Source organism: Capricornis sumatraensis, chromosome 1, assembly GCF_032405125.1.
Source record: "Capricornis sumatraensis isolate serow.1 chromosome 1, serow.2, whole genome shotgun sequence".
NCBI lineage: Eukaryota > Metazoa > Chordata > Mammalia > Artiodactyla > Bovidae > Capricornis > Capricornis sumatraensis.
The window spans coordinates 62,305,844-62,333,105 of record NC_091069.1 but is presented as its reverse complement, the minus strand read 5'-3'; the positions used below and the strand labels follow the sequence as shown (position 1 = coordinate 62,333,105).

General features: G+C 41.6%; 1 protein-coding gene across 3 annotated transcripts in view; it reads left to right on the top strand.

Annotated features, from left to right (window-relative positions):
- SEPTIN10 (septin 10) overlaps positions 1-26,812 on the top strand; it is a 49,404-nt gene extending 22,592 nt beyond the window's left edge. For all 3 annotated transcript variants that reach the window (XM_068980604.1, XM_068980622.1, XM_068980613.1), the window contains exons 5-11: positions 1,403-1,589; positions 4,759-4,920; positions 6,335-6,431; positions 7,827-7,995; positions 14,351-14,483; positions 23,258-23,445; positions 25,298-26,812. In XM_068980604.1, coding sequence (XP_068836705.1) covers positions 1,403-1,589; positions 4,759-4,920; positions 6,335-6,431; positions 7,827-7,995; positions 14,351-14,483; positions 23,258-23,445; positions 25,298-25,313 — 952 coding nt within the window. In that variant the 3' untranslated portion in view covers positions 25,314-26,812. The remainder of the gene's footprint in view (positions 1-1,402; positions 1,590-4,758; positions 4,921-6,334; positions 6,432-7,826; positions 7,996-14,350; positions 14,484-23,257; positions 23,446-25,297) is intronic.
- The last annotated feature ends 450 nt before the right edge of the window (positions 26,813-27,262 follow it).

Sequence of the window (27,262 nt, the reverse complement as noted above, 5' to 3'; positions counted from 1 at the left end):
TTGTCATTATTTCTCCTATGGTATTACAAAGATGATTTTGACTTAAATATGAAATTTAAGCCATAAAAGGAGGAAACAGACTGGGACAATGACTGTTCATTCTTTTTCCTTTTTGAAATTCATATATTTTCATTGTTAGAGGTAGTTTTCTAGGTCCTAAAAGTTTGCTTTAGAGGGAAAATATGTTGCAAAACTGACTCTCATTATGTTTTAACCTGTTTAGCACATTTGTGTGTTCTGCTATAGATTTCAAGAAACAATTTTTGTGGGCTTTCTAGAAGTAGATTAGTGGAGGAGGCAAAGGCCCATGACACATGGCTTTTTTTTTTGTTTTCTATATAGGAATTATGTAAGGCTATACTTAAATTTATCCTTAGATATTTGGTATTTTTGATGAGCTCATAAATGATATATTTTACAAATATTTCATTTCCCATTTAATGTGTGGAAATATAATTGATCTTGTACACAGAAACTTCTGTGTATTCTCTGGTTAATTCTAGCATCTCTAATAAATTTGTTTAGGTTTTCTATGTATGCAATAGTATAGTCTGCAAATAATGGCATTGTTCTTCCTTTCTAATTTGTTTATAAATAAGTTTTATTGATGTAAAATTTATATACAACAAATAAGATGCATTGGTTTAAGTATACAACTTAATTGTGACAAATGTGTAGTTTTCTATCTACCACCAAGATGGTTATAGGAAATGTCTGTAGTCTTGGGTCCTCTCCTCACATGCCCACACGTCAGTTCTTCCCAGAGGGCGAGGGGCTGCTCTGCAGCCCCAGGGCAGTGCTTTCTCTTGGGGTCAGGCATTTCAGGCAGGAGGATGGATCCAGGCAAGGACTAAGCCTGTCGGCTGTGATGGGCCTTCCTCTGCTTGTAAGTAAATGAGAATAAAGTTGTGCCTCTGTCACCAGTTATGATACTTCCATGTGGGAGTGCCCTTTCCTTACTATGTTAATGCTTTCCACACCACACGAATTTAATTTCAGAAACAAGAAGTCATAGAATTTGACTTAAATAACTTTTAAGTTGCTGATACTCGTGTAGGGTTATACGCCATGTCCAGCATGGTTGCAATTAGATGCTTATCCTCCTTCAGCAGCCTGGCAAGTTTGGGGAGCCATGCCAGAGGGCTCCAGGTGTGAATGAGTGTGAGAGGCACATTCAGTGTCATTTCTATAAAATCATTTAAGGCACAGGTTGCTCTGATAGTTTCAAAGTACTGCCTATGTACCTGCACATTTGCACATTTATTACTGAAGTTATCTATTTAGCATAGAAGTCAACTGTTTGCTCACTGGTGAAAAAACAGATTTCAAACTTTAAATTTATGCAAATGCTTTATCAAGATACCATGAATATAGCATATTAAACATTTAAATACTTTTTCAGCTACCAACCAATAGTTGACTACATAGATGCTCAGTTTGAAGCTTACCTCCAAGAAGAGCTGAAGATCAGGCGCTCGCTCTGTAACTACCCCGACTCCCGCGTCCACGTGTGCCTCTACTTCATCTCCCCGACAGGCCACTCCCTGAAGACTCTGGATCTCTTGACCATGAAGAGCCTGGACAGCAAGGTGGGTCTGGAGAAGACCAGTGGTTGCGCTTCAGGATTTAGAGTGGACTATTAAATATATAAATCTATTTATGACATGTGCATATGTCATAACTATCTCATTCTATAAAACATTGAGCAAGTTTCAATTTTAGGATATTTTTCAGAGAGATTCAGTTTGGAAGATGAGATACAAAGAAAAAATGTTAACATAAAATTTCAGTCCTTTTTTAGTGATTAAATTACATGTCAGAATATGTGTATTCATTTTCATTAAACTACAGAATTTATTTGACATTAATTTTACTTTATGACACTATTAAATGAGAAGAAGCTCACTGATGAAGATTAAGGTCTAAAGTCTCATACAGTAAATTAACTTTAATTTGAACTGTATCCAGAAAACCTATTTTTAATTTCCGAGCCAATGAGCTATATATAAATTCAGGGAGCTGTAAGTAGTAGTATCCAGAAACTAACTCACTTCAGGTTTTTTTGTTTAAAGGATAAAGACTACACTCTCACACTAAAAATGTCTCCAAGGTTCCCCTGTGACCTCTGACCTGGCTAAGCAGCCTGTGAGCTGGCACTGGGAGAGCATGGGGTCTACCAGGGCTGCCTTCTGTACAGGAGTCAGTGTGGGAGGCAGGCGGTGGGCATTTCAGTGCAGAGACCAGCACCGTGGTCCCCTGGCTGAGACAAACCTGGAGGAGCTTGGGTGAGAGTCTGTTCACCTGATGGGATATTGTAACTATTCAGCCAGTTATCTTCACAATTGAGTCTGATGTGTGGAAATCCACCCTTACTAAAGGGACATGAATGCAGGAGTGGGCAGCTCCATCTCAGGCAGACAGAGCTTCAGGCTGAGGTCTGTGTGGAGTTGTCAGGGTGACTTTCAGGGCTGCTCTACTTGATCTCCCCGTGTTCTTGGCAAGTTTCCACCACTCTGAGCTTCAGTTTCTTCACTTTTAAAATCAAAACTACGAGAGCATCTACCTTTGAAAGAGAGACGAGGGTGATTAAAATCGATAGTGCGTCTTGTCCTTAAAAGATGACTCCACTGCTCTACGTGGGGAATTTCCTGTGCAGGTGGTGGTATGTCCCCATTGGCGGGACATCTGCTTTCAGCCTGTGTTGTGTCCTTCAGCTCACTGATGGTGATGAGCCTGGCTGGGAATGCAAGTGCTCCACACCTGCATTTACTCATAGTGGGCCCTCACACGCTCTCCCACCTCCAGGGACACTGGGCCGGCCCCCGTGGTTCTTAGAAGCCCAGGCAGCACCTCAGCAACAAGCACTGGGGGACTCTGAGGATCAAGGGTTGTTCCTGCAGGATCTGAGGGTACACAGTGCAGCAGGTGCAGAGGGAAGAGGAAGGGAGGGAAAAGGGAGAGGGGATCAGCCTCTATCAGGATCTGAGGGCGGGGCATCTAGGGCTTCTCCAGTTCCCTCTTTGTGGGGGACTTTAAAGCACCCCCGTGGGACCTGGGGCCTGAAGGGAGAGGTGGGTCACCTAGACTTTTTGAAAGGAGTCCTCCAGGAGGGTGGCCTGTTCCTTACCTGATGGCAGCCAGTAGCTGTGTCCTCAGGTGCTGGCTGTTTATTCTAATGGATATCTGAAACAGATGCCTCAGCAGTCAAATGTCAGTCAGATTTTCGCACTACAATGGGAAAGCTTCATGTCAGCTACATACACTGGGGTGCTTCTGCTACTGATCCTGGAATCAATTAGAAGTATAACTTGGCATAGTTTACTGAATATCTAAGTATATATGATACTGAAATCAAGAACTTGGCATCAAAGTTTTATATACTTTGACTAACTTATCTTGAAAGGTGTTTACCCAAAATTGCTGGAAAGTTTATTTCATGGTTAGTTGGAAAAATATCCCCTTTGGAACATATTTAAGACTAATAAATCCAAATGTACACACAGTAAATCAATGTGAAGCTGGAGAAGAAAAGGATGTTTAAGAATAGAAAAAGAATTATTTGTTTTTATTTCTACTCTGAAAATTATACCGACAGTTCACTCTTTTGACACACGTGACTACTCAGCCTAAAGTTTTTCACTAAAAACAAGCTAATAAATAACGAAAAACCTACAAACCCTTTAACCTGTGGTGATATCACTCCTTTGTGGATACATTAATCTTACAGAACTGGGACTTCCCTGATGGTCCAGTGACTAAGACTCTGTGCTCCCAATGCAGGCGGCCCAGGTTCATTCCCTGGTCAGGGAACTAGATCCTGCATGCTGCAATGAAGACTGAAGATCCCACATGCCACAACTCAGACCCAGGACAGCCAAATAAATAAATATAAATAAATATTTTTAAAAAATTTCACAGAACTAGCCTTGCAAGTTAGTCTTCATGTCCCTGCATCTCTTCCACTCTGGCCAGTGACCGGACTTTTAAATAATGCTGAAAAACTAATTCAAGTCGTGAATGTTTTTAGTTGGTATCCATAAAACTTCCCTCTGTCAACATGTGGGTAAGATTCTGACAGTAGGGTCAGATCAGATGCATTCACTGGGAAAAGGGGCTTGCTTCAGTGAGAGGCAGAGGAGGCCTATGGCCTGACCCATAGGTCTGCTGAAATCAGTCACCAGATTACTTAGTCCTGAGATTATTAACAGATAAAAATTCTTAGTGAATTAAGCAGGTGATTTCAGCTCATCTCTTACATTCTGTTTATTTTGTGTATGATAGAATTGTTAAGAGACAGAGGGGAAAATGTGAGAGTTCCGAACCTGACTTCAGATGCAGGATGAATTTTCTAAGAGCTCTGCTTCTGAAAAGCAGTTATTACCAGGCCAGCATTTGCAGGAATGGCTGTGTAGGGCTGTCTGGTAAGAATGAAGTGGTGATTTCTACATCAGGAGCCTTCAAGCTTTTCCCTTGAAGGGCCAGGTAGTACATACTTCAGGCTTCACAGGTCATGGGCCTCTGGTGCAACTGCTCACTTCTGCTGTTAGAAGAAAGTGATCACAGGAAATACATGATGTGTAATGAGTGGGCTTGGCCGTGTTCCAGGAACTCTTTACCTATGTAAACAGGCGATGAGTGGACCACAGTTTGCCTGTCCTAAGGAAGTCTGTCAGAGCTTGAGTGGTTTTGAATTCAGAAACTGTTATTAAAAAAATAAATCCTCGATCATTAGATTTTGTTTTTCTTTATTCTTAATAGGTGAACATTATACCAGTGATTGCCAAAGCAGATGCAATTTCTAAAACTGAATTACAGAAGTTTAAGATCAAGCTCATGAGTGAACTGGTCAGCAATGGTGTTCAGATATACCATTTCCCAACAGATGATGAAACTATTGCTAAGATCAATGCTTCAATGAATGTAAGCTCTTAACTGAATGATTGTTTTATATACAAAAAAAGTAACATTGCTACTACATTTGTGAGCATTTTTCTTCCCTATTTTGACCTAAATGAAGTGATACATTTGTGAGACTGGGATTCTCCTTCTGTGGAACCATTTTTTATTTCCTTAGCAAGAGTCCTTTCTGTCCTAAGGACAGGAGAAGACGGCATAGCCTCCCTCTTGAGAGACTTCACAGGGAGCTTTCTAATCTGGTATTTAAGCTCCTCCCTTACAGCGTCACAAGTACATGTGAAATATTCACATAACTTTTAATATAGAATATATTTAGTATATATTTTAATTACACATAACAGTATGATTAAAGATAACTAAGTCCTTTGTGTTACTTAAGGCTACCAAATTTCTTAAATACTTGGTTGGATTTTGATGGATCAAAGGTTTTGGAGTTCTTGTGGAACTTCCTAACCTCCCTGAGACTGTTAACTTACCTATAAAATGGGGCTCCCCATTTTCCTGAGACTGTTAACTTACCTATAAAACAGGGCTCACTGTTGCAAGGAGACAGCTTTGTTCACTGCTTGGCAGTGACATTCAGTACCTGTTCATTCCATTTCTCCTCTATTCCTTTTCTGATTTTTTCACTTTGTCCATATTAAGATACTTAAACTAAATATATAAAAAGCTAACTTGTATAAAGAAAGTGATATTAATTCCTGTGTTAAACTCTTTATATCTGATTTTTTGTGTGTGTGCCCACCTGGAATATGTTTTCAGAGGGTAACAATTAAGAGATTACACACTGTCAATCATTAAATATTAAACATAATACTGTTTACATTAGATTTTTCCCTAAATTAATTCAGTGTCTGACAGGACAGTCTCCTCACTGCCGTTAAATACAGCCACTGTGTCTTTTTTCACAATCTTCCTCTTGCCATGCTGTTTCTTCCTATTCTGCTTGCTCTGTCTCCAGCTTGGTTGTGTCTTCCTGCCACAGAGGTCTCTCCCTCCTCTAAATTTCTGTAACATTTGTAGTTAGCATAGTTTGGGACTTAAATACTACTTGATATTGGTGTTATGCATGTATGTATACCCTAAATATAGTTATATACTTTAGTTATATGGTATGTATGTGATTTCTTCAATGTCTTTTATACCCAAGATCATGAGGTAAATGATATCTGTGCTAGAATTCTTTTCTTTGTATTCTTATAGCAAAGTTGGAATGCATGTGGGGCATTCTCAGTAACTACTTTTCTCTGTAGGGCCTGAGGATGACCGTAGAACAGCTGGCATGTATTCACAGAGCAGGTTTTAAAAGCTAAGGCATAGCAGACCATTTGACTTTAACACACTTGTCATTTAGTAAATGTCCTTTTCTCTGTTGTCATTGGTATGAGATGTGATTGATATGCTGGCTCCTTTCAAGGGACACCTGCCATTTGCTGTGGTGGGAAGTATGGATGAAGTGAAAGTTGGAAATAAGATGGTCAAAGCTCGCCAGTATCCCTGGGGCGTCGTACAAGGTAAAGGAGATCTACGAGGACATGTGTACTTGTCTGACAGTCTAAAGCTGCACTTAGTGCATCCTCTGTGGTGATGCTTACTTTGGGTTCTGACTAGCTGTCAGAAGGGCTGGCTGTGTTCTGTTTTAGCCATGTCTGCAGAGCCAAATTGGAGAAGGCAATGGCACCCCACTCCAGTACTCTTGCCTGGAAAATCCCATGGATGGAGGAGCATGGTAGGCTGCAGTCCATGGGGTTACTGAGAGTTGGACACGACTGAGTGACTTCACTTTCACTTTTCACTTTCATGCATTGGAGAAGGAAATGGCAACCCACTCCAGTTCTTGCCTGGAGAATCCCAGGGACGGGGGAGCCTGGTGGGCTGCCGTCTATGGGGTCGCACAGAGTCGGACACGACTGAAGCGACTTAGCAGCAGCAGCAGCAGCAGAGCCAAATAGAGCCTCCCCACTTCTTGTGTTAGACCAGTTAGTTACCTGTCAAGGTGTGCTAAGACACTCAGAAGGTGGGAACCACTAGTTGGGTACTTTGAACAGAATTTGAGTGTAAATAGTATTGTTTAAACATAGTACATAAATTAATTACTAGATAATTCTGGAACACAATAAACCTTATAAATTTATATATTTTTACTTATCAAAGTATTGCCAACTATTTCCCAGCCAGCCAGCCAAATGAAGATTTTTAGCATGTATCTAACACTGCTGTGAGTGTGAAATCAACTCTCTGGTTCATTCACTCATGGTGCTAACTAACGGGGAATAGACTACCCCTGCTGATAATAGTTTCTCAGTGCTGTTTTTTTTAATTGACAAATTTTTTAATTAGTGGAAAATATTTACAAAACTTAACATTTTTAATGTTTAGAAAATATAAAGATAATTGTATTTACAACTACTGGTCACAATTAGGTACCTGACTCAGGACCACAAATGTGGCATCGTGTTGGACAAGGATTTGATAATCACAGCATGCACAGATGGTGTTGTTGAATGTGCAGAATTTACCACCTTGAAGTTTTACTGGAAAAATGTTATATACTCTTCTCAGGTGGTATGTGAAATGTCCTGAGGATGGTTTATAAACTGGTAACAAAATATTAGTGAAATTAGTGGAGCATACAGTACCAGACAGAATGTATTTCTTTCCTGTTTCCCTTGGCTACCAAATTTAAGCCAGCGCTCTGGTCTGTTAATGAGCACTGCCTATAATTTGGTGTGTGTGATACAAGAAGTGCTTCCTTGGCTACTTGGGCGAAACAGCCGTAGCTCTTTGTCAGATTGATCATTTCACTGTTGCTTATTTCAATATGTTTTCATTTACTTATCCATTCAGCAAATACCAATTGTGTGTCAGGATTGAAAGTCACTATTGGTATTTTCTATCTCTCTGGCTAGTGGAGAATGAAAACCACTGCGACTTTGTCAAGCTCCGGGAGATGCTCATTTGTACAAACATGGAGGATCTTCGAGACCAGACCCACACAAGGCATTATGAGCTGTACCGGCGCCACAAGTTGGAGGAGATGGGCTTCATGGACGTGGGCCCAGAGAACCAGCCACTCAGGTGAGCAGCCAGCCAAGGAAGGAGGGGGTGGCGGGGAAGATGGTACCTCTATCTGTCCAGGATGATAGGAGAATCTCCCACACATGAAAGACCACTTAATAATGATTTATTATCACGCTTTCTATGCTGCTTGAATCACTGGAAGGCTTCTTGCTCTTGGAGGTCTCCAAGTCCTCATCTGACTCAGGGAGTTAAGTAGAAGGAAGAACACAGGGTAGAATGTCAGGATTTCAGTACCTGCTGAAATGGAAACCAAAGGGAAAAACTCTCATTATTTGATTTTAATTCTGTATTTATATGAAAAAAAAAGAAAGTATATTATTATAAAAAAAAGTTGCAATATGAATCATTAAATAAAACTATGAAGCTGTTTTCTTTCATCCTGATGGACGATCTGGAATGACTAAATTTAGGGAAATTTCTTATAAAGGAAGCATGAACATTTTTGTGGGGAGTCAGAGATTAGACTAAAGATATTACCATAAGTTACAGGAACTGTTAACTGGCTCAGTGGTTAGAGCATGAAGTGTTGTTGGAACTTCTTTTGTTATTTTATATGCTGCTACACTCCTGAGGTCTTTTTTTAAAATTAAACTGTGCAAACGTGCTAAATCAGGTTTATTTTTATGTCACGTTCCTGAACAATTCTGCTCAGGACCAGCACTGTTTTAAATCTGCTATGGGACCAAGGGTTCCTCGGCATCTCATTACTGACTTTGCAGCCCCTCCCTGGTGTCCCGTCTGCACCAGAGCAGACACCATGGGAGTGGGGAGCCCTGGAGCCAGCTGCCACTGCACGTGACCTTCGGGAAGGTTTAGTATCAGGTGAGGCTAAACTTAACACTTTTCCATTCTACAGATTAATGACTGTTTCAGCTCTGACAGCATAATAAACTAAGAATTCTATATATCTCACCCTCCTCACCAATTTTGGGCATGCTATAACAGACTGGTTCTAGTAAAGTGATTTTCTCTGCTGAAGAGAAATTGTCCAGCACTGGCATCCCTAGTGTTTCCCAGAGGCAGCTTCATTTCTCATTCTTCCAAGTCTGAGGTTACACAGAGGTCTCTGTGTGCACAAAGGAGAAGAGAGAGATCAGTCATCAGTCACCTGTGGATGATGTAGAAATACAGGCTCGGAATTTCTGGATATGGAGCCTAAGAATCACATTTAAGTTAAAATCTGCATCCAGCCCTTTGTCAGGTATGTCCTGCTGGCCAGTGGGTAGATGTGCACCACAGGATAGAGAGACCCTGCCTGTGGAGGGTCCCAGGGTGGGGCGGGAGGAGGACACTCCTGCCCTGTTATGATGAGCAGAAGCTGGGCATGAGGAGACCCAGGCGGGAGGCTTCTGTGGGCATCCAGGCATAAACGCAGGGGCTTGGTAGTGGTGGGGGGGTGGAGTGGTCAGATGCATGTTTACCCTTCCAGGGGAACTGGAAGTTGGACTTAATGGGACTCAGGAAGGGAGAGGTGGGCCGTATAGAGGGGGACCGGGTTGTGCTGTGGCTGTACAGCAGTGTGATATAGTCCAGTCGCTTCCTTTACCATTCTCAGAAGAGCAGACCATGTCAGTCATGATTATGGTGCTGGCCAGGGCTTGCAGTTTCAAAGGGAGAAAACCAGTAGTTTCATTCTACTGCTGGAGTGAAAGAATGAACAGACCATTTCCAGTCTTTCTTCCAGGAAAGTGAGATGTCTAATGGGCCCAACTTAGGACCTGTGCCCATGTCTTGGCAGGGTGGGCATAAGCCTGACTGGCTGTCCCACCAAGACGCCTCCTGTGGGGAGAAGTAGCAATACAACAGGAGACAGGTGGTGGGCAGGCAAGGTGAACAGCCATTCTTTTAGTATTTCTTCAGTTTGGGGAGCATCTGTCCATTGGACAGGTGGAGAATGGGAAAGGAGGCTCTTCAGTGGATGGTAGGTAAGAGGGCAGGAGGAGTGGCTACAGGCTGCTAGAAGAGGATGGATGGTAGAAGCAGGAAGGATAAGGACTCCACTCGGGGAGGGGGGGCCTGCCTGCTGCCCAGGAGCCAGTGGGCCTCTACCCTGCCCTGGCCTGCAGTCCTGACAAGACGAGATTCCCTGGGCCAGGCATGCACAGTATCTCTCCTCTTCATGCTTTCTCATTTGTGGATACACTGTTTGATAAAATTTCTGTCATTCTTTCTAGTCTGGGGTCTTAGGAAGGATTCAGGAGTGTGGTTTCAAGAACTTATATTCCGTCTTTTGGGGAATCTTCCCATTTACTTCGTGTGTGTGCAACAGCAGTCACTATAATTTGGTTGGCATGTAAAATCTGTCCCTCGATATTGTATCAACTAGAAAAATGAGCCTGTCTGGATGACCTCTTCTTTTTAAGGCCCCGCTTCCTCCCTGAAGCATCTTCATTTCCTTTCACTGACTGGTTGTGCGGAGTTGTGATTCATGTCCCAGTCTACCCACGCCAATCTCGTGCTTGTCATGAGGTTCAGGTAATGGCATTGTGTGTACCCTGGAGGTCTTAATTAACTGATCTTTAATTATTTAAACTACATGAAACATGCTTTTATAAACCTCAAATCCCTAAGCTACTTTAGATGAACGTAACAGTCTTATTGATTATCACTGCTCTAGAGTTTGGAAGATTGATTTGTGTGCTATTTTAGAGTTCCTTAAGTGTCTGGCAAAATTTCTGTGTCATACACTTTGTTTCTTTGGAACTCTCAAGAAGTAGTTCCCTTTCTGTGTTTGGCCTACAGCAGAAGTGGGGGCGCTCAGCAGTCCTGGGAGAGCTGGACCCTGAGCTCACGGATGAGGTCCCAAGAGAGGGATACAGTGGTTTTCCTGACAGACGCAAGCACCTAGGGTGCTTTTTCTTCTTTGGTTTTCAGCTTTGCCTTAAATCAGTAATGTTTGCAACTAGCATATATGCCACATTAAATACAGCAGCAAGAGAGCTATTTTTCATTCCCAATCCATGGCAGTCAACAGTGGTTGCATAAGTTTCACAACACTAACTGTATAGACCATCCTTGCAGATCCTCTCAGGGTTTTGTTACCACCTTTTGAAAGACAGTGTGGTTCTTTCCTTACAGTTGGCTCTGTAAGCTTCCATGTCACAGTGGGCACGTGTAACAGATGGAGAGCACATCAGAGCAGTGTTTCCGTTTACCTTCTGCTGAGGCATCATTATAGGCAGGATTTATCGGGGTTAGGAATGTGGGCTTTGGAGTAAGTCTGACCAGGTTCCAGCTCCAGCTCTGTCCTTGCTAATTCTGTCCCTCTACTCTGAGCGTCAGCACACTAACCCTGCAGGACAGTGTTGGTGTCTGTTCTTCAAGGTGCCACAGGGATTAGTGAGAGTCCAGACCAGTCCCTGCTGGCAGCAGCTATTCTCTTAAGTGTCTGGTCTTTTCTCTTTGTCAAGTGGCTTGACTTTCCTCCTGAACAACTCAAGGGCTTGTATAAATAAATTTCTGAGAACATTTTAAAAGTTAGATTTGACATGATTTAGATACATTATTTAAACCAAGTTATGTCTTTAAAAGCTATCAGTCCAGTGTAGGACCACTGAAATGTGAGTGAAGGTGGCATGACTGATTTAGAGGCTTCTTTAAAATAAGACCTAAACAAACACAGAAAAACAAATCAAAACAAAAAAAAAACCTCATAAGAAATAAGATGCCTCCTTGAGATCAGAGGCATTGATGTGATCATCGAGAACACTGTGTATATTTATAAACTTTGCTCCTAAAAACAATGTATAGGATTGTTCCTCCTTGGAACACATGCTGTAAGTACCACACACTCATGCTCAGCTGTGACAGCTAATATGTAACATTTCTTACTCTGATTTTCCTTCAGTTCCGTTGCTCAGTTGTGTCCACCTCTTTGTGACCCCATGGACTGCAGCACGCCAGGCTTCCCTGTCCATCACCAACTCCCAGACCTTGCTCAAACTCAAGTCCGTTGAGTCAGTGATGCCATCCGACCATCTCATCCTCTGTCATCCCCTTCTCTTCCTGCCTTCAGTCTTTCCCAGCATCAGAGTCTTTTCAAATGAGTCAGTTCTTCTCATCAGGTGGCCAGAGTATTGGAGTTTCCATTTCAGCATGAGTCCTTCCAGTGAACACCCAGGACTGATCTCCTTTAGGATGGACTGGTTGGTTCTCCTTGCAGTCCAAGGGACTCTCAAGAGTCTTCTCCAACACCACAGTTCAAAAGCATCAATTCTTTGGCGCTCAGCTTTCTTTATAGTCCCAACTCTCACATCCATACATGACTACTAGAAAAACCATAGCTTTGACTAGACGGACCTTTGTCGGCAAAGTAATGTCTCTGCTTTTTAATATGCTGTCTGTGTTGGCCATAGCTTTTCTTCCAAGGAGCAAGCGTCTTTTAATTTCATGGGTGCAGTCACCACCTACAGTGGTTCTGGAGCCCCCCAAAATAAAGTTCTGTTTCCATTGTTTCCCCATGTGTTTGCCATGAAGTGATGGGACTGTATACCATGATCTTAGTTTTCTGAATTTTGAGTTTTAAGCCAACTTTTTCACTCTCTTCTTTCACTTAAGAGGCTCTTTAGTTCTTCTTTGCTTTCTGCCATAAAGGTGATGTCATCTGCACATCTGAGGTTATTGATATTTCTCCCACAAATCTTGATTTCAGCTTGTGCTTCATCTAGCCCCACATTTTGCATGATGTACTCTGCATATAAGTTAAATAAGCAGGGTGACAATACAGCCTTGACATACTCTTTTCCCAATCTGGAAACAGTTCATTGCTCCATGTCCAATTCTAACTGTTGCTTCTTGACCTGCATATAGATTTCTCAGGAAGCAGATAAGGTGGTCTGGTATCCCCATCTCTTGAAGAATTTTCCAGTTTGTTGTGATTCACACAGTCAAAGGCTTCGGCATTATCAATAAAGCAGAAGTATGTTTTTCTGGAACTCTCTTGCTTTTTTGATGATCCAACGAATGTTGGCAAATTGATCTCTGATTCCTCTGCCTTTTCTAAATCCAGCCTGAACATCTGGAAGTTCACAGTTCACATACTGTTGAAGCCTGGCTTGGAAAATTTTGAGGATTACTTTGCTAGCATGTGAGATGAGTGTAGTTGTGCAGTAGTTTGAACATTCTTTGGCTTTGCCTTTCTTTGGAATTAGAATGAAAACTGAACGATTTTCCTTAAATGTATACAGCTCTAACCATAAAAGATTTATTTCTCTGGTTAGACAAGATTAGTAAAATTCCTAAATTTTATCACATTTTAAATCTATTTAGCTATAAAATAGTTTCATAAGCAGTAGAAATTTCTAATCATGACACACCTGGAAAGCCAGTTTATTGTATTCCCTGTTAAACGTTGGGATGTTCTCTCAGTGAGCTGTGATGGAAGGGCTCAGCGCTTCTGCATGTGAGGAGGTCTGTGGTTCCTCTGAAATTTCACAGGTAAGAGAGGCGCTTGCCATGGAGTTCCAGGAAGTCCCTGCTTTGTGGGCTACACTGGCCCTACTTCCCTGCAGTCTCTGATGAAGAAACCACAGTGTCAGAGAACTCTGCTGGACAGCTGGATTACAAAGATGCTGAGCTGGTGGAAGAGAGATGCAGTTGGGGTGGGAATGCCCAGGAAGCGGTATAAACAAAGAGCCATGGAAGTGTGTGGAGGGAACAGGGGATTCCACCGAGGGAGACTAGAGGTGGATTCCTGGAGGGATAGGACTTGTGGGGCAGAGTGAGGGCAGGGCAGCAGGCAGTGGCTGGAGCAAGAGATATGTGCCTGAAACCTGAGGAGGAGAGGTCTGTTTGCAGGATTCTGCAATTTCTAAAGTGCTCTCGTTTTGCAGATAATATAACTAATGCAGAAGGAAAAGATAAGAGAGATCTCTGTTTTTGGTGGAAAAATCTGAGGAGTGGCAGGAAGAACAAAATGAAAGAAAGATGAACTCAAATCCTAGAGCTCAAAGATTATTATTATTACAACAGTGAAGGCAGAAAAGCTCAAAGATCAAGTTGGGCTGAACAATGTGTCTGTAGAAATCAAAACAAGCCTGGACTGAGATGATGTTGGGGTCCCAGGCTGAACTCCCAGATCCTGGTGATCAGACATGGTGACGAATAGAGGGGAGGAGTCCAGAGAGGTGGATGGAGGAACCCATGTGGGGTGAAACGAGCACTTCTGGGAGTGCTGGCACAGCAGGGACCCACAGACAGACCCGCGCTCCCTGAAGGAGGTGGGCTCTCCCTGCTTGCAGCCCCCTGGAGGCACACACGCGGTGACAGTCATGAGGCCTAACCTGGAAGTTTGAATGTTTGCAGGTTTCTACATCATCTTGCTAACATGAGAGTAACACAAATAACTTTTCAGTCTTCAGGAGACCTACGAAGCCAAGAGACACGAGTTCTATGGTGAGCGCCAGAGGAAGGAAGAAGAGATGAAGCAGCTATTTGTGCAGCGTGTGAAGGAGAAAGAAGCCATCCTGAAAGAAGCTGAGAGAGAGGCAAGTGTGCTGTTTGCTGTGATTTCTATTTGGGGTGTCCTATTAACCTGGGGATCTATCTCAAGAATTAACAGGTGGTTTTGAAGACGAGCTGTTCTTTAAGAGTAGCTATTCTAACACATAGTCTTTGGATGCAGAATTTTACCAAAAAAATAAAAAATAAAAAATCATAGGCTGAAAACAAAAAGTTTTGCCTTTGTGAACAAAGTGTCTTTGATTAGAAGTGGTTTATCGAGTGCTGGTAGAGGACTACATTACCAAGAAGGGTTTCAACTATCTTAACTAGGAGGCAGAGATGCTTTAGCTATGGTTTGATAAGCCCTTTTGAGTTTTGAGAGTCACTCACACTGTTGTTTGCTGGGAGTGGGTGGCTCAGAGCTGTTGAGTGTGAAGTTAGGCTTTCTGGGGTAGGTGGGTGGTCCAGGTGGCCTTTGGGTGGTCTTGGCACAGAATTATCTGCAATGAATTTTGTTTGGTTCTCTTTAGTTTTGTCTGCTTGTGGTTCTTCAAGGATAAATTTTACTTTTACTTGAGTTAAGGTATCTTCTGTAGACTTAACTATGATGGCTGCATCTAAGTAAATGGATTCTAAGTTAAGATGAGGATCAAAAAGGCAGAGCCGCAAAAAAAATTTCTGAGAGAAGACAGAAATGTTAATACAAATGAACTTGCTAATATGAGAGTTCCTGAAGAGTTATTTGTTGTTCTTGTTCAGTCACTCAGTCATGCCAACTCTTTGAGAGCCATGGACTACAGCACAGCAAGCTTCCCTGTCCTTCACCATCTTCCAGAGCTTGCTCAAACTTCTGTTCCTTGAATCAGTGATGCCATCCAACAATCTCATACTCTGTTGTGCCCTTCTCCTCCTGTCTTCAATCTTTCCCAGCATCAGGGTCTTTTCCAGTGAGTCACTCTTTGCATCAGGTGGCCAAAGTATTGGAGCTTCAGCATCAGTCCTTCCAATGAATATTCAGGATTGATTTCCTTTAGTATTGACTGGTTTTATCTCCTTGCAGTACAAGGGACTCTCAGAGTCTTCTCCAACACAACAGTTCAAAAGCATCAATCCTTTGGCCCTCAGCCTTCTTTATGGTTCAACTCTCATATCCATACATGACTACTGGAAAAACCATAGCTTTGACCATACAGACTTTTGTCAGCAAAGCAATGTCTCTGCTTTTTATGCTATCTAGGTTGGTGATAGCTTTTCTTCCAAGAAACAAGCATCTTTTAATTTCACAGCTGCAATCATCATCTGCAGTGATTTTGGAGCCAAAAGAAAATGAGTTCTGTCACTGTTTCCATTGTTTCCCCATCTATATGCCACGAAGTGATGGGACTATATGCCATGATCTTAGTTTTCTGAAGTTTTAAGAAAACTTTAAAAAGTTTTAAGCCAACTTTTTCACTCTCCTCTTTCATCAAGAGGTTCTTCTTCACTTCCTGCCATAACGGTGGTGTCATCTGCATATCTGAGGTTACTGATATTTCTTCCAGCAATCTTGATTCCAGTCTTGCTTCATCCAGCCTAGCATTTCACATGATGTACTCTGCATAGAAGTTAAATAAGCAGGGTGACAATATACAGCCCTGACGTACTCCTTTCCCAATCTGAAACCAGTCTATTATTCCATGTCCTGTTCTAACTGTTGCTTCTTGATCTGCATACAGGTTTCTCAGGAGTCAGGTAAGGTGGTCTGGTATTCTCATCTCTTTAAGAATTTTCCAGTTTGTTGTGATCCACACAGTCAAAGGCTTTAGTGTAGTCAATGAAGGAGATGTTTTTCTGAAATTCTCTTGCTTTTTCTATAATCCACCAGATGTTGGCAATTTGATTTCTAGTTCCTCTGCCTTTTCTAAACCCAGCTTAAACATCTGAAAGTTCAAGGTTCACATACTGTTGAAGCCTGACTTGGAGAATTTTGAGCATTACCTTTGCTAGTGTGTGAGATGACTGCAATTGTGCAGTAGTTTGAACATTCTTTGGCATTGCTTTTCTTTGGGATTGGAATGAAAACTGACCTTTTCCAGTCCTACGGTCACTGCTGAGTTTTCCAAATTTGCTGAGATATTGAATGGAGCACTTAATAGCATTATCTTTTAGGATTTGAAATAGCTCAACTGGAATTCCATCACTTCCACTAGCTTTGTTCGTAGTGATGCTTCCTAAGGCCCACTTGACTTCACATTCCAGGATGTCTGGCTCTAGGCAAGTGATCACTCCATCCATCGTTGTTATCTGGGTCATTAAGATCTTTTTTGTCTAGTTCTTTTGTGTATTCTTGCCACCTCTTAGTATCTTCTGCTTCTATTAGGTTCATACTGTTTCTGTCCTTTATTGTGTGCATCTTTGCATGAAATGTTCCTTTGGTATCTCTAATTTTCTTGAAGAGATCTCTAGTTTTTCCCATTCTATTGTTTTCTTCTGTTTGCACTGTTCACTTAGGAAGGCTTTCTTATCTCTCCTTGCTGTTCTTTGGAACTGTGCGTTCAGATGGGCAAAATGATTGTCTAAGGAGGTCTTACAAATAGCTGAGAAAAGAAGACAAGCAAAAGGCAAAGGAGAAAAGGAAAGATATACCCATCTGAATGCAGAGTTATCTGTAATCAAATTATCCATGAGAACATGCATGCATGCTAAGTCATTTCAGTCATGTCCAACTCTTTGCGACTCCATGGACTATTCCCCACCAGGCTCCTCTACCCATAGGATTCTCCAGGCAATACTGGAGTCAGCTGCCATGCCCTTCTCCAGGGGATCTTCCCAACCATCTCTTGCCTTTCTTGCACTGGAAGGCAGGTTATTGCTAATGCCACCTCGGAAGCTTAATTTAACTATACAAACCTATTTTTAAAAATACTCTGATAGTACTTGCTATTTAAATAAACCCAATAGTAAGTAGTTTTATATATTTAATAATGTACAAATATATCTTGTCTATAATTTGATCTTTATTTTCAAAAAGTTCAGACAATGGGAAAGTGAATGTATAGGGTACCCATGTCCATCCCCATACCTAGATTTAGAATGGACATATCACCATCTTTAGAGTGTGTGTTTTCCTGGCTGCCTGAAGGCTGGTGTAAACATAAAGGGCACTTCATGCATTCCTGAAGCTCAGGTGCCTTCTCCATAACCATGGTGCCAGTATTACACCTAAGAACAGTAATAGCAATGCCACAATCTAACCTGATCATCAGTTCATAATCAAATTTCTCCAGTCATCCCAAGATTATCTTTTGTTATTCCTTTCTATTTGGTGATTTTTTGTTTTTGAACCAGAATTCAATCTCAGGTCTAATATTGCATTTAGGTGTTCTGTTTTGTGTCGTCTCTTATTCGAGAACGGTCCCTAGCTTGAGGTTATTTTGAAATACAAACATTGAGGAAGACTGTGATGAGTAGGAAACTGTGCTGGCTTTTCTTCTGATTAGCATACATTTCTCTTGTAAGAGTTTCTCTCTCATATATCATGGTTCTCAGTTTCTCCAATGAGAAGATGTAGAAGTGGCTTACAGTTGAATTTTAATTTTTCAAAAGCCCCCATAAGAATATTTGGGCTTCCCTGGTGACTCAGATAGTAAAGAATCTGCCTACAATACAGGAGACTTGGGTTCAATCCGTGGGTTGGGAAAATCCCCTGGAGGAGGGCACTGCAACCCACTCCAGTATTCTTGCCTGGAGAATCCCCATGGACAGAGTACCCTGGCAGGCTATAGTCCTTGGGGTCACAGAGTCAGACACAGCTGAGAGACTTTCACTTCACTAACTTCTTCAAAACATCTGTTAGTTATTCATAATTATCCATGAGTTACACATAATAAAGGGCTTCCCTGGTGGGTCAGATGGTAAAGAATCTGCCTGCCAATGCAGGAGACACTGATTCGATCCCTGGGTGGGGAAGATCCCCTGGAGGAGGGCATGGCAACCCACTCCAGTATTCTTACATGGAATCCCCATGGACAGAGGAGCCTGGTGGGCTACAGTTCATGGGGTCGCAAAGATTTGGACATGACTGAGCAACTAAGCACAATTTTGCTCAAATGTGTATTACTTAAAAGCAAATTGAAAATTCAGGGTGACCAAATGGTTGAAAGAAAAAGAAGTATTATTTGTCACTAGGTGCTTTGTACATTTTTTTTAATGATTCAAACACTGTATTGTATTAATGATGAAGTTATGAGTTTAAAGTTGTCACAAGAGTGACAACTTACAATTATGTAAGCTTACAAATAGTAGATTAGGGGCCTGTTTTATTCATATTACAATAATATTAAGAAGTTCCCTCATGACCAGTTTGATCCTGCAAAGCTGATAGGTTGTCATCCATACTTTATAGAGTCAGGTCTGGTGAAGAAGGGCGTCTGGGGTCATCAGCAGTCATGTGAGTGATGATTCACTCAAGAACCATCAGGTGAGCTTCCCTTGTGGCTCAGGGACAAAGAATCCATCTGCCAATGCAGGAATCATGGGTTCCAATCCTGATCCAGGAAGCTTCCACATGCCGAGGAACAACTAAGCCCTTGTGCCATAACTATTGAGCCTCTGCTCTAGAGCCCATGCTGTGCAACAAGAGAAGTCACTGCAGTGAGAAGTCCTCACAGCGCAACTAGAAAGCAGACCCCACTTGCAACTAGAGAAAAGCTCATGCTGCAACGAAGACCCAGCACAGCCAAAAATAAGTAAAATTTTTAAAAAAGAACCATCAATTGAAATTCAGATGAAGAAGGACCATATAATTTATCCTCAGTGTTCATGCAGTTTTGCAGAGAGGAGGCTTTTTAGTAATGACATTGAACAACAGATGTAAACCAGGTTATCTACTGGGTAAACTGGGACATTCAAAGCTAGCTCATCAGTAAGACACTGGCAGGTAACCCACAGGATTATCTAAGTCTGAATTAGCTGACCCTGTTATTAAAATACCCTTGCCAATATGGTTATAAACAAATACCTCCTAATTCACCTTATATATACATTAGGATGATTCTCATGTGGAGTACAGATTTAGCTGAAGATGTGGTGAATATTGGATGGGTAGAGCAGGAGACACACAGGACGGATGTCATGTCAAGACACTGTTTAAATGTTACCTTTTCTACATCTCTGTCCACATCATTCTAGATGTATAGCCCTTCTTACATCACAAGAAAAAGTACAGTATATATTTATCCTCCAAGTGAAGTATATAACCGTCATTCAAATGCTACTGCTGCTGCTAAGTCGCTTCAGTTGTGTCCAACTCTGTGCGACCCCATAGATGGCAGCCCACCAGGCTGCCCCATCCCTGGGATTCTCCAGGCAAGAACACCAGAGTGGGTTGCCATTTCTTTCTCCAATGCATGAAAGTGAAAAGTGAAGGTGAAGTCACTCAGTTGTGTCCGACTCTTCACGACCCCATGGACTGCAGCCTACCAGGCTCCTCCTTCCACGGGGTTTTCCAGGCAAGAGTACTGGAGTGGAGTGTCATTGCCTTCTCCCATTCAAATGCTAGTACTTCCCAATTTTATACGTTAAGTAGGCTTCTCTGGTGGCTCAGACGGCAAAGAATTCACCTGTAATACAGGAGACCTGGGTTTGATTCCTGGGTTGGGAAGACCCCCTGGAGAACAGAATGGCAACCCACTCCAGCCATGGACAGAGGAGCCTGGCTGGCTATAGTCCATGGGGTTGCAAAGAGTTGGACACAACTGAGTGACTAACACACACACACACACACACACACACACACACACACACAGAGAATAATCTTTCCTGGTTGGGGAGTTGGCTCAGCCATCATGCCCCTACCACACAGAGCTTCACTGGAAACTGTCTTCTAACTCTAAACACCCAGTTATCTATTGGGGCTTCCCTGGTGGCTCAAACAGTAAAGAATCCACCTGCAATGTTCAAGACCCAGGTTTGATCCCTGGGTCAGGAAGATCCCCTGGAACAAGGAAATGACAACCCACTTCAGTATTCTTGCCTAGAGAATCCCATGGACAGAAAAGCCTGGCGGGCTACAGTCCACAGATTGCAAAGATTTGAACATGACTTAGCAACTAACACACACATGTCTATTTCTTAATTGTTCACTTAATATTTATGCCTCTCCTGTTTCCACAATTACTGTAGATACTTTGAAGTAAACAAGTACAGCTGCACTAAAACCCAGACCTGGAGAGTCCAGAGTGAGTATATGCAGTATATATACTAGGTGTGGCTGAGCCATGGTACTGGGTGCTTCTCAGAGACACTTCTGGGACCCCAGCAAAGTACAGAACTCAGGAAAAAGACACTGGCTAGTCTGGCAAAAAAGGAATGTTGTTTCTGGTATTCACTTTTAAAAATAGATACTTTAAAAAGGTCACTGCACAGCAGAATGTATGATGTCCTCAGAAGCTCCTATACAAGAGACAGCAGTGTACCATGTGGCCACAGATGCTTCAGAACATCAGCGAGTAGTTTCAACAGCACAGAAGGTCTCCTGCTTTTAACTTTTCAAGTATTTGAAAATGTGTCTGAATTAAAGGCCTTGTAGTGAAAAGTGGAACCACAAGTGAGTGTTTCATGTATGTGGAGTAGACTATTGCTGCCAAAAGCTGTGAATTCCATGTAATGTAAATAATAGTCAGATTCCGCCTACCCCCTTTTCTAGGCCATTTTTGTCTTTACAGTTTTCCTGTAATTTCTAGTCAACCTCATGAATGACATGTGAAGTACTCTACAGCTTTTCAGAATATTTAAGAATATAAAGTATGTACCCTCCATTTACAGAATCAGAGATTGGAGTCTACTCACATAATGTATAATAAACCTGCCTGTACCCTCCCTTTCCAAGCATTACCCTCCCTTCTGTTCTTCTTCCCAATTCATGGGGGTGCACACATGCTCAGAGAGCTGCCACTCTACCAACTCTTTATAACTTCTTAAATTAATTTATTTTAATTGAAGGATAATTACTTTACAATATTGTGGTGGTTTTTGCCATACATTGATATGAATCAGCCATGGGTGCACATGTGTCCCCCCATCCTGAACCCTCTCCTTCCCTACCCTATCCCTCTGGCTTGTCCCAGAGCCCCGGCTTTGAATGCCCTGCTTCAAGCACTGAATTTGCACTGGTCATCAATTTACATATTTTACATGTTTCAATGCTATTCCCTCAAATCATCCCACTCTTGCTTTCTCCCACACAGTCCAAAAGTCTGTTCTTTACATCTTTGACTCTTTTGCTGCCTTGCATATAGGATCATCGTTACCATCTTTCTAAATTCCATATATGTTAATATACAGTATCTGTGTTCTCTAACTTACTTCACTCTGTATAATAGGCTCCAGTTTCATCCACCTCATTAGAACTGACTCAAATGCATTCTTTTTTATAGCTGAGTAATAATTCCATTGTGTTTATGTACCACAACTTCATTATCCATTCATCTGCCGATGGACACCTAGGTTGCTTCCATGTCCTAGCTCTATGTAATATATATATATATAAAGGCACATGCAGATGCTAAGGCACTGATCTCTCTGGAAGTGACAGTCTCAGGAATACAAGAGTCTTTGGGCCTCACCTCACCTGTTCAACACTATTCTGTCTCTGCCTAAACTCTTCTGTGAGGTTTGCTGGCTCAGTAGACAGCTGCTCTGTATCCAGAGCATAGAATTTTATTAGCAAGCAGCGTAGCTCTCTGCTGTCTCTGCCCTCAGCCTCTAGTTTTTAGCAAAGTATTTCCTCAATGATCATATGCCATCTTTTCTATAAACCAAGTCCTACTTTTTGTATACACATTAGGTTGCTGCCCAGAGCTGAAAATAGAAAATGAAACCAGACCCAGAATCCCCCCCACCTAAAAAAGTGACTTTTTGATGCAGATTCTAGATGCTGTTCTTGTGTTCTTGGCACACGGCTGATTCATAAGGAACCTGCTAAAGTCCCTAGATTTTTTTTTTTTTTCCAGATAAACAATTAAACCAGGGAAATCTGAAATCTCTAAACTTTGGCAAAACTCATTTTAATGACTGCATCGAGTATACTTAGCATAAATGAATTTTAAAGTGTTATTTCTCTTAGAGACAAAGTTTTTTTTCCTCAATTATGGTGTAGATCCTACTACGGTGAGGGCAGCTAACCCTTAAACCACTGGGGAGTGAGCTGCATAAGCCCATTTATAGGTGGGTGTTTTCACTTACTAAGTCCACAAGACTGCGCTGTCCACACTCAGCTGAATCACAGATACAGAGCTGACTGTGACACACATCTTCAACAGTGTTTGATTTAGTTCAGATTTCAAGAAGGTGAATGACTGTGGAAAAACACAACAGATTTTTAAGGTTCTTGATTTAAATTGACACTGCTTTCCACACAGGTTCACCAGTGTAACCAACAGCTATTTCACTAGTACATGGTAAATTTATTTGGAAAAGATGGACTTTTTCCCCTATTTCTGATAACTCGATTCTATAATTTATGTCCCTCACTTTTATTAAGAACGGTTTTAGAAACTTTATTTGAAGAGGCTTTTTGGTGAAAATGTGTAGAGCAACTAAAGAGAAACTCTAAGAAGAGGTCAAATGTTTAAAAAACTGAGGTTTGTTTGTGAGGCTGTTTTTGTTTTGCTCATGTGTTTTTGCATGGGAGCTCATTTCAGTTACTGTTAAAGCAGTTCCACATGTGACCATCTGCCTGGTTGCTGTACAGGCAGCCTGAGCAGGGCTGCAGCACCAAGAGGCGTGGGTGTGTGGTGCCACACAGCATCCTCAGCAGGAATCTCACTTGGCTTCACAGCTCCAGGCCAAGTTTGAGCACCTTAAAAGAGTCCACCAAGAGGAGAAGCTGAGGCTGGAAGAGAAGAGAAGACTTCTGGAAGAAGAAATCATGGCTTTCTCCAAGAAGAAAGCTACCTCTGAGATATACCAGAACCAGACCTTTATGACCCCAGGCAGTAACCTGAGGAAGGACAAGGACCGCAAGAAGTAAGCCCTTCCCCTGGTCTGACCCCTCCAGCCTCAGTGGCCCCTCTTCATGGCTCTTTGCCCTGTCTCCTTATTCCCCTCTGTCTCCTGCACTGAAACAAAAAGCTCCTTGAGAGCAGAGCCCTGGTCCTTCCCGGTATGCGGATTCCCCAGCAGCTAGAAGGGCACCTGCCACGTGTCTAGTGCTCTGTGCACATCTGAGTGAATGTTTGCATGAATGTGTGAGTGAACACAACACAAATTTGCCACAACGTGTGAGGGTCTGTGACCTGAGGGCACTGTCCACTCCAGGACATGTCCAGTAACTACTGACCTCTTGTCAGTTCTGTCGACTTTCATGCCTGACAGACGCTATATACTTTGCTGGGGAAATTAGACACATAAGATAATACTTGATAAAAAATTAATTCTTAGGTTTACTTCTTTTAAACAAATTCCGCTAATGATTTTGTGAGAATTTTTATTTTAATAAGGGAACCAAGCTATCGATTGGAACTCCTGTGCTTTGATGTCAGAGCTTGTGAAACGATTGGTGGACGTAAAGATGCAGAGGAAGGTAGAGAGGGACCCCGTGCGCCAGGGCGGCCTTGATAACAGGTGGAGGATGGCGCCAAGGCTTGTAGGTCTGGGGTATGTGTTAAAATCAGTGTAACCAAAGTCTTAGAAAATAAGGTGGTTTTCCCTCCTTTGTATTTTTTTAATGTATTTCTCCCCCTTGAATGTCCTCCTCACTTTGCCTGTTTGCACGCTCTGCTGAGCATCCAGCCCGCCTTGTGGCAGCTCAGATTCTCCTGGGCCTCACAAGGCAGTCCTTGGGTTTCTTTTATCACCATATTGTATTTCAAACTGGTATTATCAGAATTGTTTATAAGTCACCTTCAAAAAGTTAGGAAAATACAACATTGCCTGTGATAGCTTTCCACTTCTGAACTATGGAGAGTTAAATCCACAGGCTTTGGAGTGGATTTAATTGGCCTGTGGACGTTAGGTTTGTGGGAAGAAGGAATTCTCATGTATAATCTTTTAGCATAAGCTCTTCCAGGCAGTGGATCTGTTTTGTTGGCTGATGTATCCACCCTCAGTTCCTAGAACAGTGCCTGATACCAAAAAGGCATGCCATTATTTATAGAAAAAATGAATACACTGAATTTAAAAAAATAAACCACCCCATTATCTGTGGGGGGTTGGTTCCAGGAAGACACCAAAATCCACTGCTGCTCAAGTCCCTCATATCAAATGCATAGTTTTTGCACAGAACCTATGCACATTCTCCTGTACATGTTAAATCATTTCCAGGTTTTTTCTAACACCTAATTCAATGCGAACAGAATATAAGTGCTAGGGAGATACTTGCCAGCAAGTGGCACATTCAAGTTTGGTTTTTTGGAACTTTCTGGAATTTTTTTCCCAAATACTTTCGATCCTCAGTCAGGTGTGGAACCTTCAGATCCAGAGGGCCAACTGTTTACATATAATTTATGACTTCTTTTCAGTGTGTCTTGAATTATAAAGCTAAGGGGCCTTTCACCTTCTCATCATCTCGACTTAGTCCAGTTTTACTAGACTTGGACTCCCCCACTTCATTCCATACTTGAAAAACCTTTATAGTCACCTTGTGAAAATAAGGTATGGGCTGCTGTTGGCAAAATCAGGGCCAAGCCCACAGTTTAAGAGCTCAGAAAAATTTACCCTCAAGAAATGTTGGTGTTTGTTTTTTCTTTTCCAGAGTCCCACAGCTAGATATCCTATCATATACTAGATGTGTATCTGTAAAACTTTGTAAAAGAAGTGATTTTTATTTCCTATATAGTTTTCTATTGTACCAAACAAAAGGTTTTTTTTCTCTTTCCAGCTCCAATTTTATGTAAAACAAAGCTTCCAGATCACAGAAGGTCATCACAAGCAAAAGCTATTAAAATGTTAGAAGTATGCTTTGATTTTCTTGCTGTTTTTATTTGATGTATCATTTATGCTGTACTACTTATTCTTTATCTGGCAAATGGCCACAGTTACTGCCATTTATGGGAAAATACTTTTAAGTATGAGGTCAATATATAAGCCAGACTGGATGGTATTACTTATTCACTGTTAGTAGTTTAAGATAAGTTTGTGACGAATTGAGATAATTTCCCCTGATGCCCACTGTCTGTCACTATACTGTGACAAGAGTGTCTGTTGGTGGCTTTGAAAATACAGGACTCATATATATTAGGCTCTGATTGCATATATATTCCAAGATGAATCTTTTGTGTACATACCAAAGGTATGTAAAGGTAATCTTTGGGGAATATGTTTTAAAATGTATTATGTACCTGAAATTCCAGCAGCTCAAAACTTTTAAAGTTTTGATACAATTATCCAGTTGGAAACATGATCCTAAGCTTCTGTATCAGATTACATAATATGTGCATCAGCATTGTGGTCCATATGTTGTGATATGTTTAAGAGCAGAAACACTCAGGTAAATAAGCCCTTTTCTAGTGATAAGTAACTTTAGAACTGGGTGTCCTCACACTGTGTGCATCAGTCTGTGTTACATAGTTGTTTAAAACTGTCTTCCAGGGTAAATAAAGTTAAATCATCTTACTAAAAAAATTTAAGAAAATAGCTATGAACATCTAATATTAAAGATAAAAATGTAGGTAATTCATATTGTAAAGGATATTTGAATTCAGTGCCTTAGCATTTGAAGAACAATTTAATGGCTTCTAACTTTTTCTTAACGTTCATTAAGTTTTCACTTTTTGTACCTGAATATTCTAAATGAAACTGACATTTACTCTTGACAAATAAAATGTATCTACATATTTACTAAACTGTATTTAAATCACTTTAACTTTTCTTTTTGCATACTGATCTTAAACACTGTATCAGAACTATGTTTGAGTTATTTTAAAACAGAGGTGGATGATCAGTACTTCTCAGACAACAGAGTATTTTACATGGCAGATGTCAGATTCTGAGCAGTATATTTTTCACGAATTTCTGTTTAAGTTGCAAAAGAAACCTTTCCTTTTGTAGCACAGCTTATCCGGACCAACACTTTAAATTCCATTTTTAATCTAAAGTTCACAAATGTCTCTTAGCCCTTTAGAACTTTAGTAACATAAGTTATAAGTATCACAGAAAAAGCTCTGCACTTTCTTCTCAGGATCAGTAATGCCCAGCCTCTGGAAGGTGGGAGCAGGAGAGCCGGTGAGTCCTCGCAAGCAGGTAACCTGGCCTCCCGAGCCCGGCCAGTGCTGCAGCGCTGAGCCTTAGCCCAGGAGCGACGCGGCAAGCTCAGTGACCTGACGCGAGTGGGTGTTGTTTGTAGCCTATGATATCAAACTGTGTATAAACAGCTATCCTGAACCATAATAAAGTTACTTTTAAGTGCCACAGTGGTTGTTGGCATGTTACAAAAAGTTATTCAAGTTCCTAGTTGAAAAGATCATGGACATCTACCTCAGACCCTGAGCTGAACAGAAGGGCTGGCGCCTGTGCTGCTGGTGACTCTGCTGTGAAGGAGGCTCACCACGTGTGCATGCCCACAGTGCGAGTCCTGTATCTGCTTCATGTACCTGTGACTTCATGTAAGATTCTACTTTAGAAGAGCTGCATGGCAAAGAAAAAATACTGTTTAAACAACTACAGTACAGGCAGACCTCAGAGACAGTGCAGGCTCAGATCCAGACCACCCATCCAATATAGTGAGTATTGAAATAAAGTTAGTCACATGAACTGTTTTTGGAGTGCATACAAAAGCTATGTTTTCACTGTGCAGTGTTTTTGTGAAGTGTGCAATAGCTTATATCTAAGAAAACCATTACACATA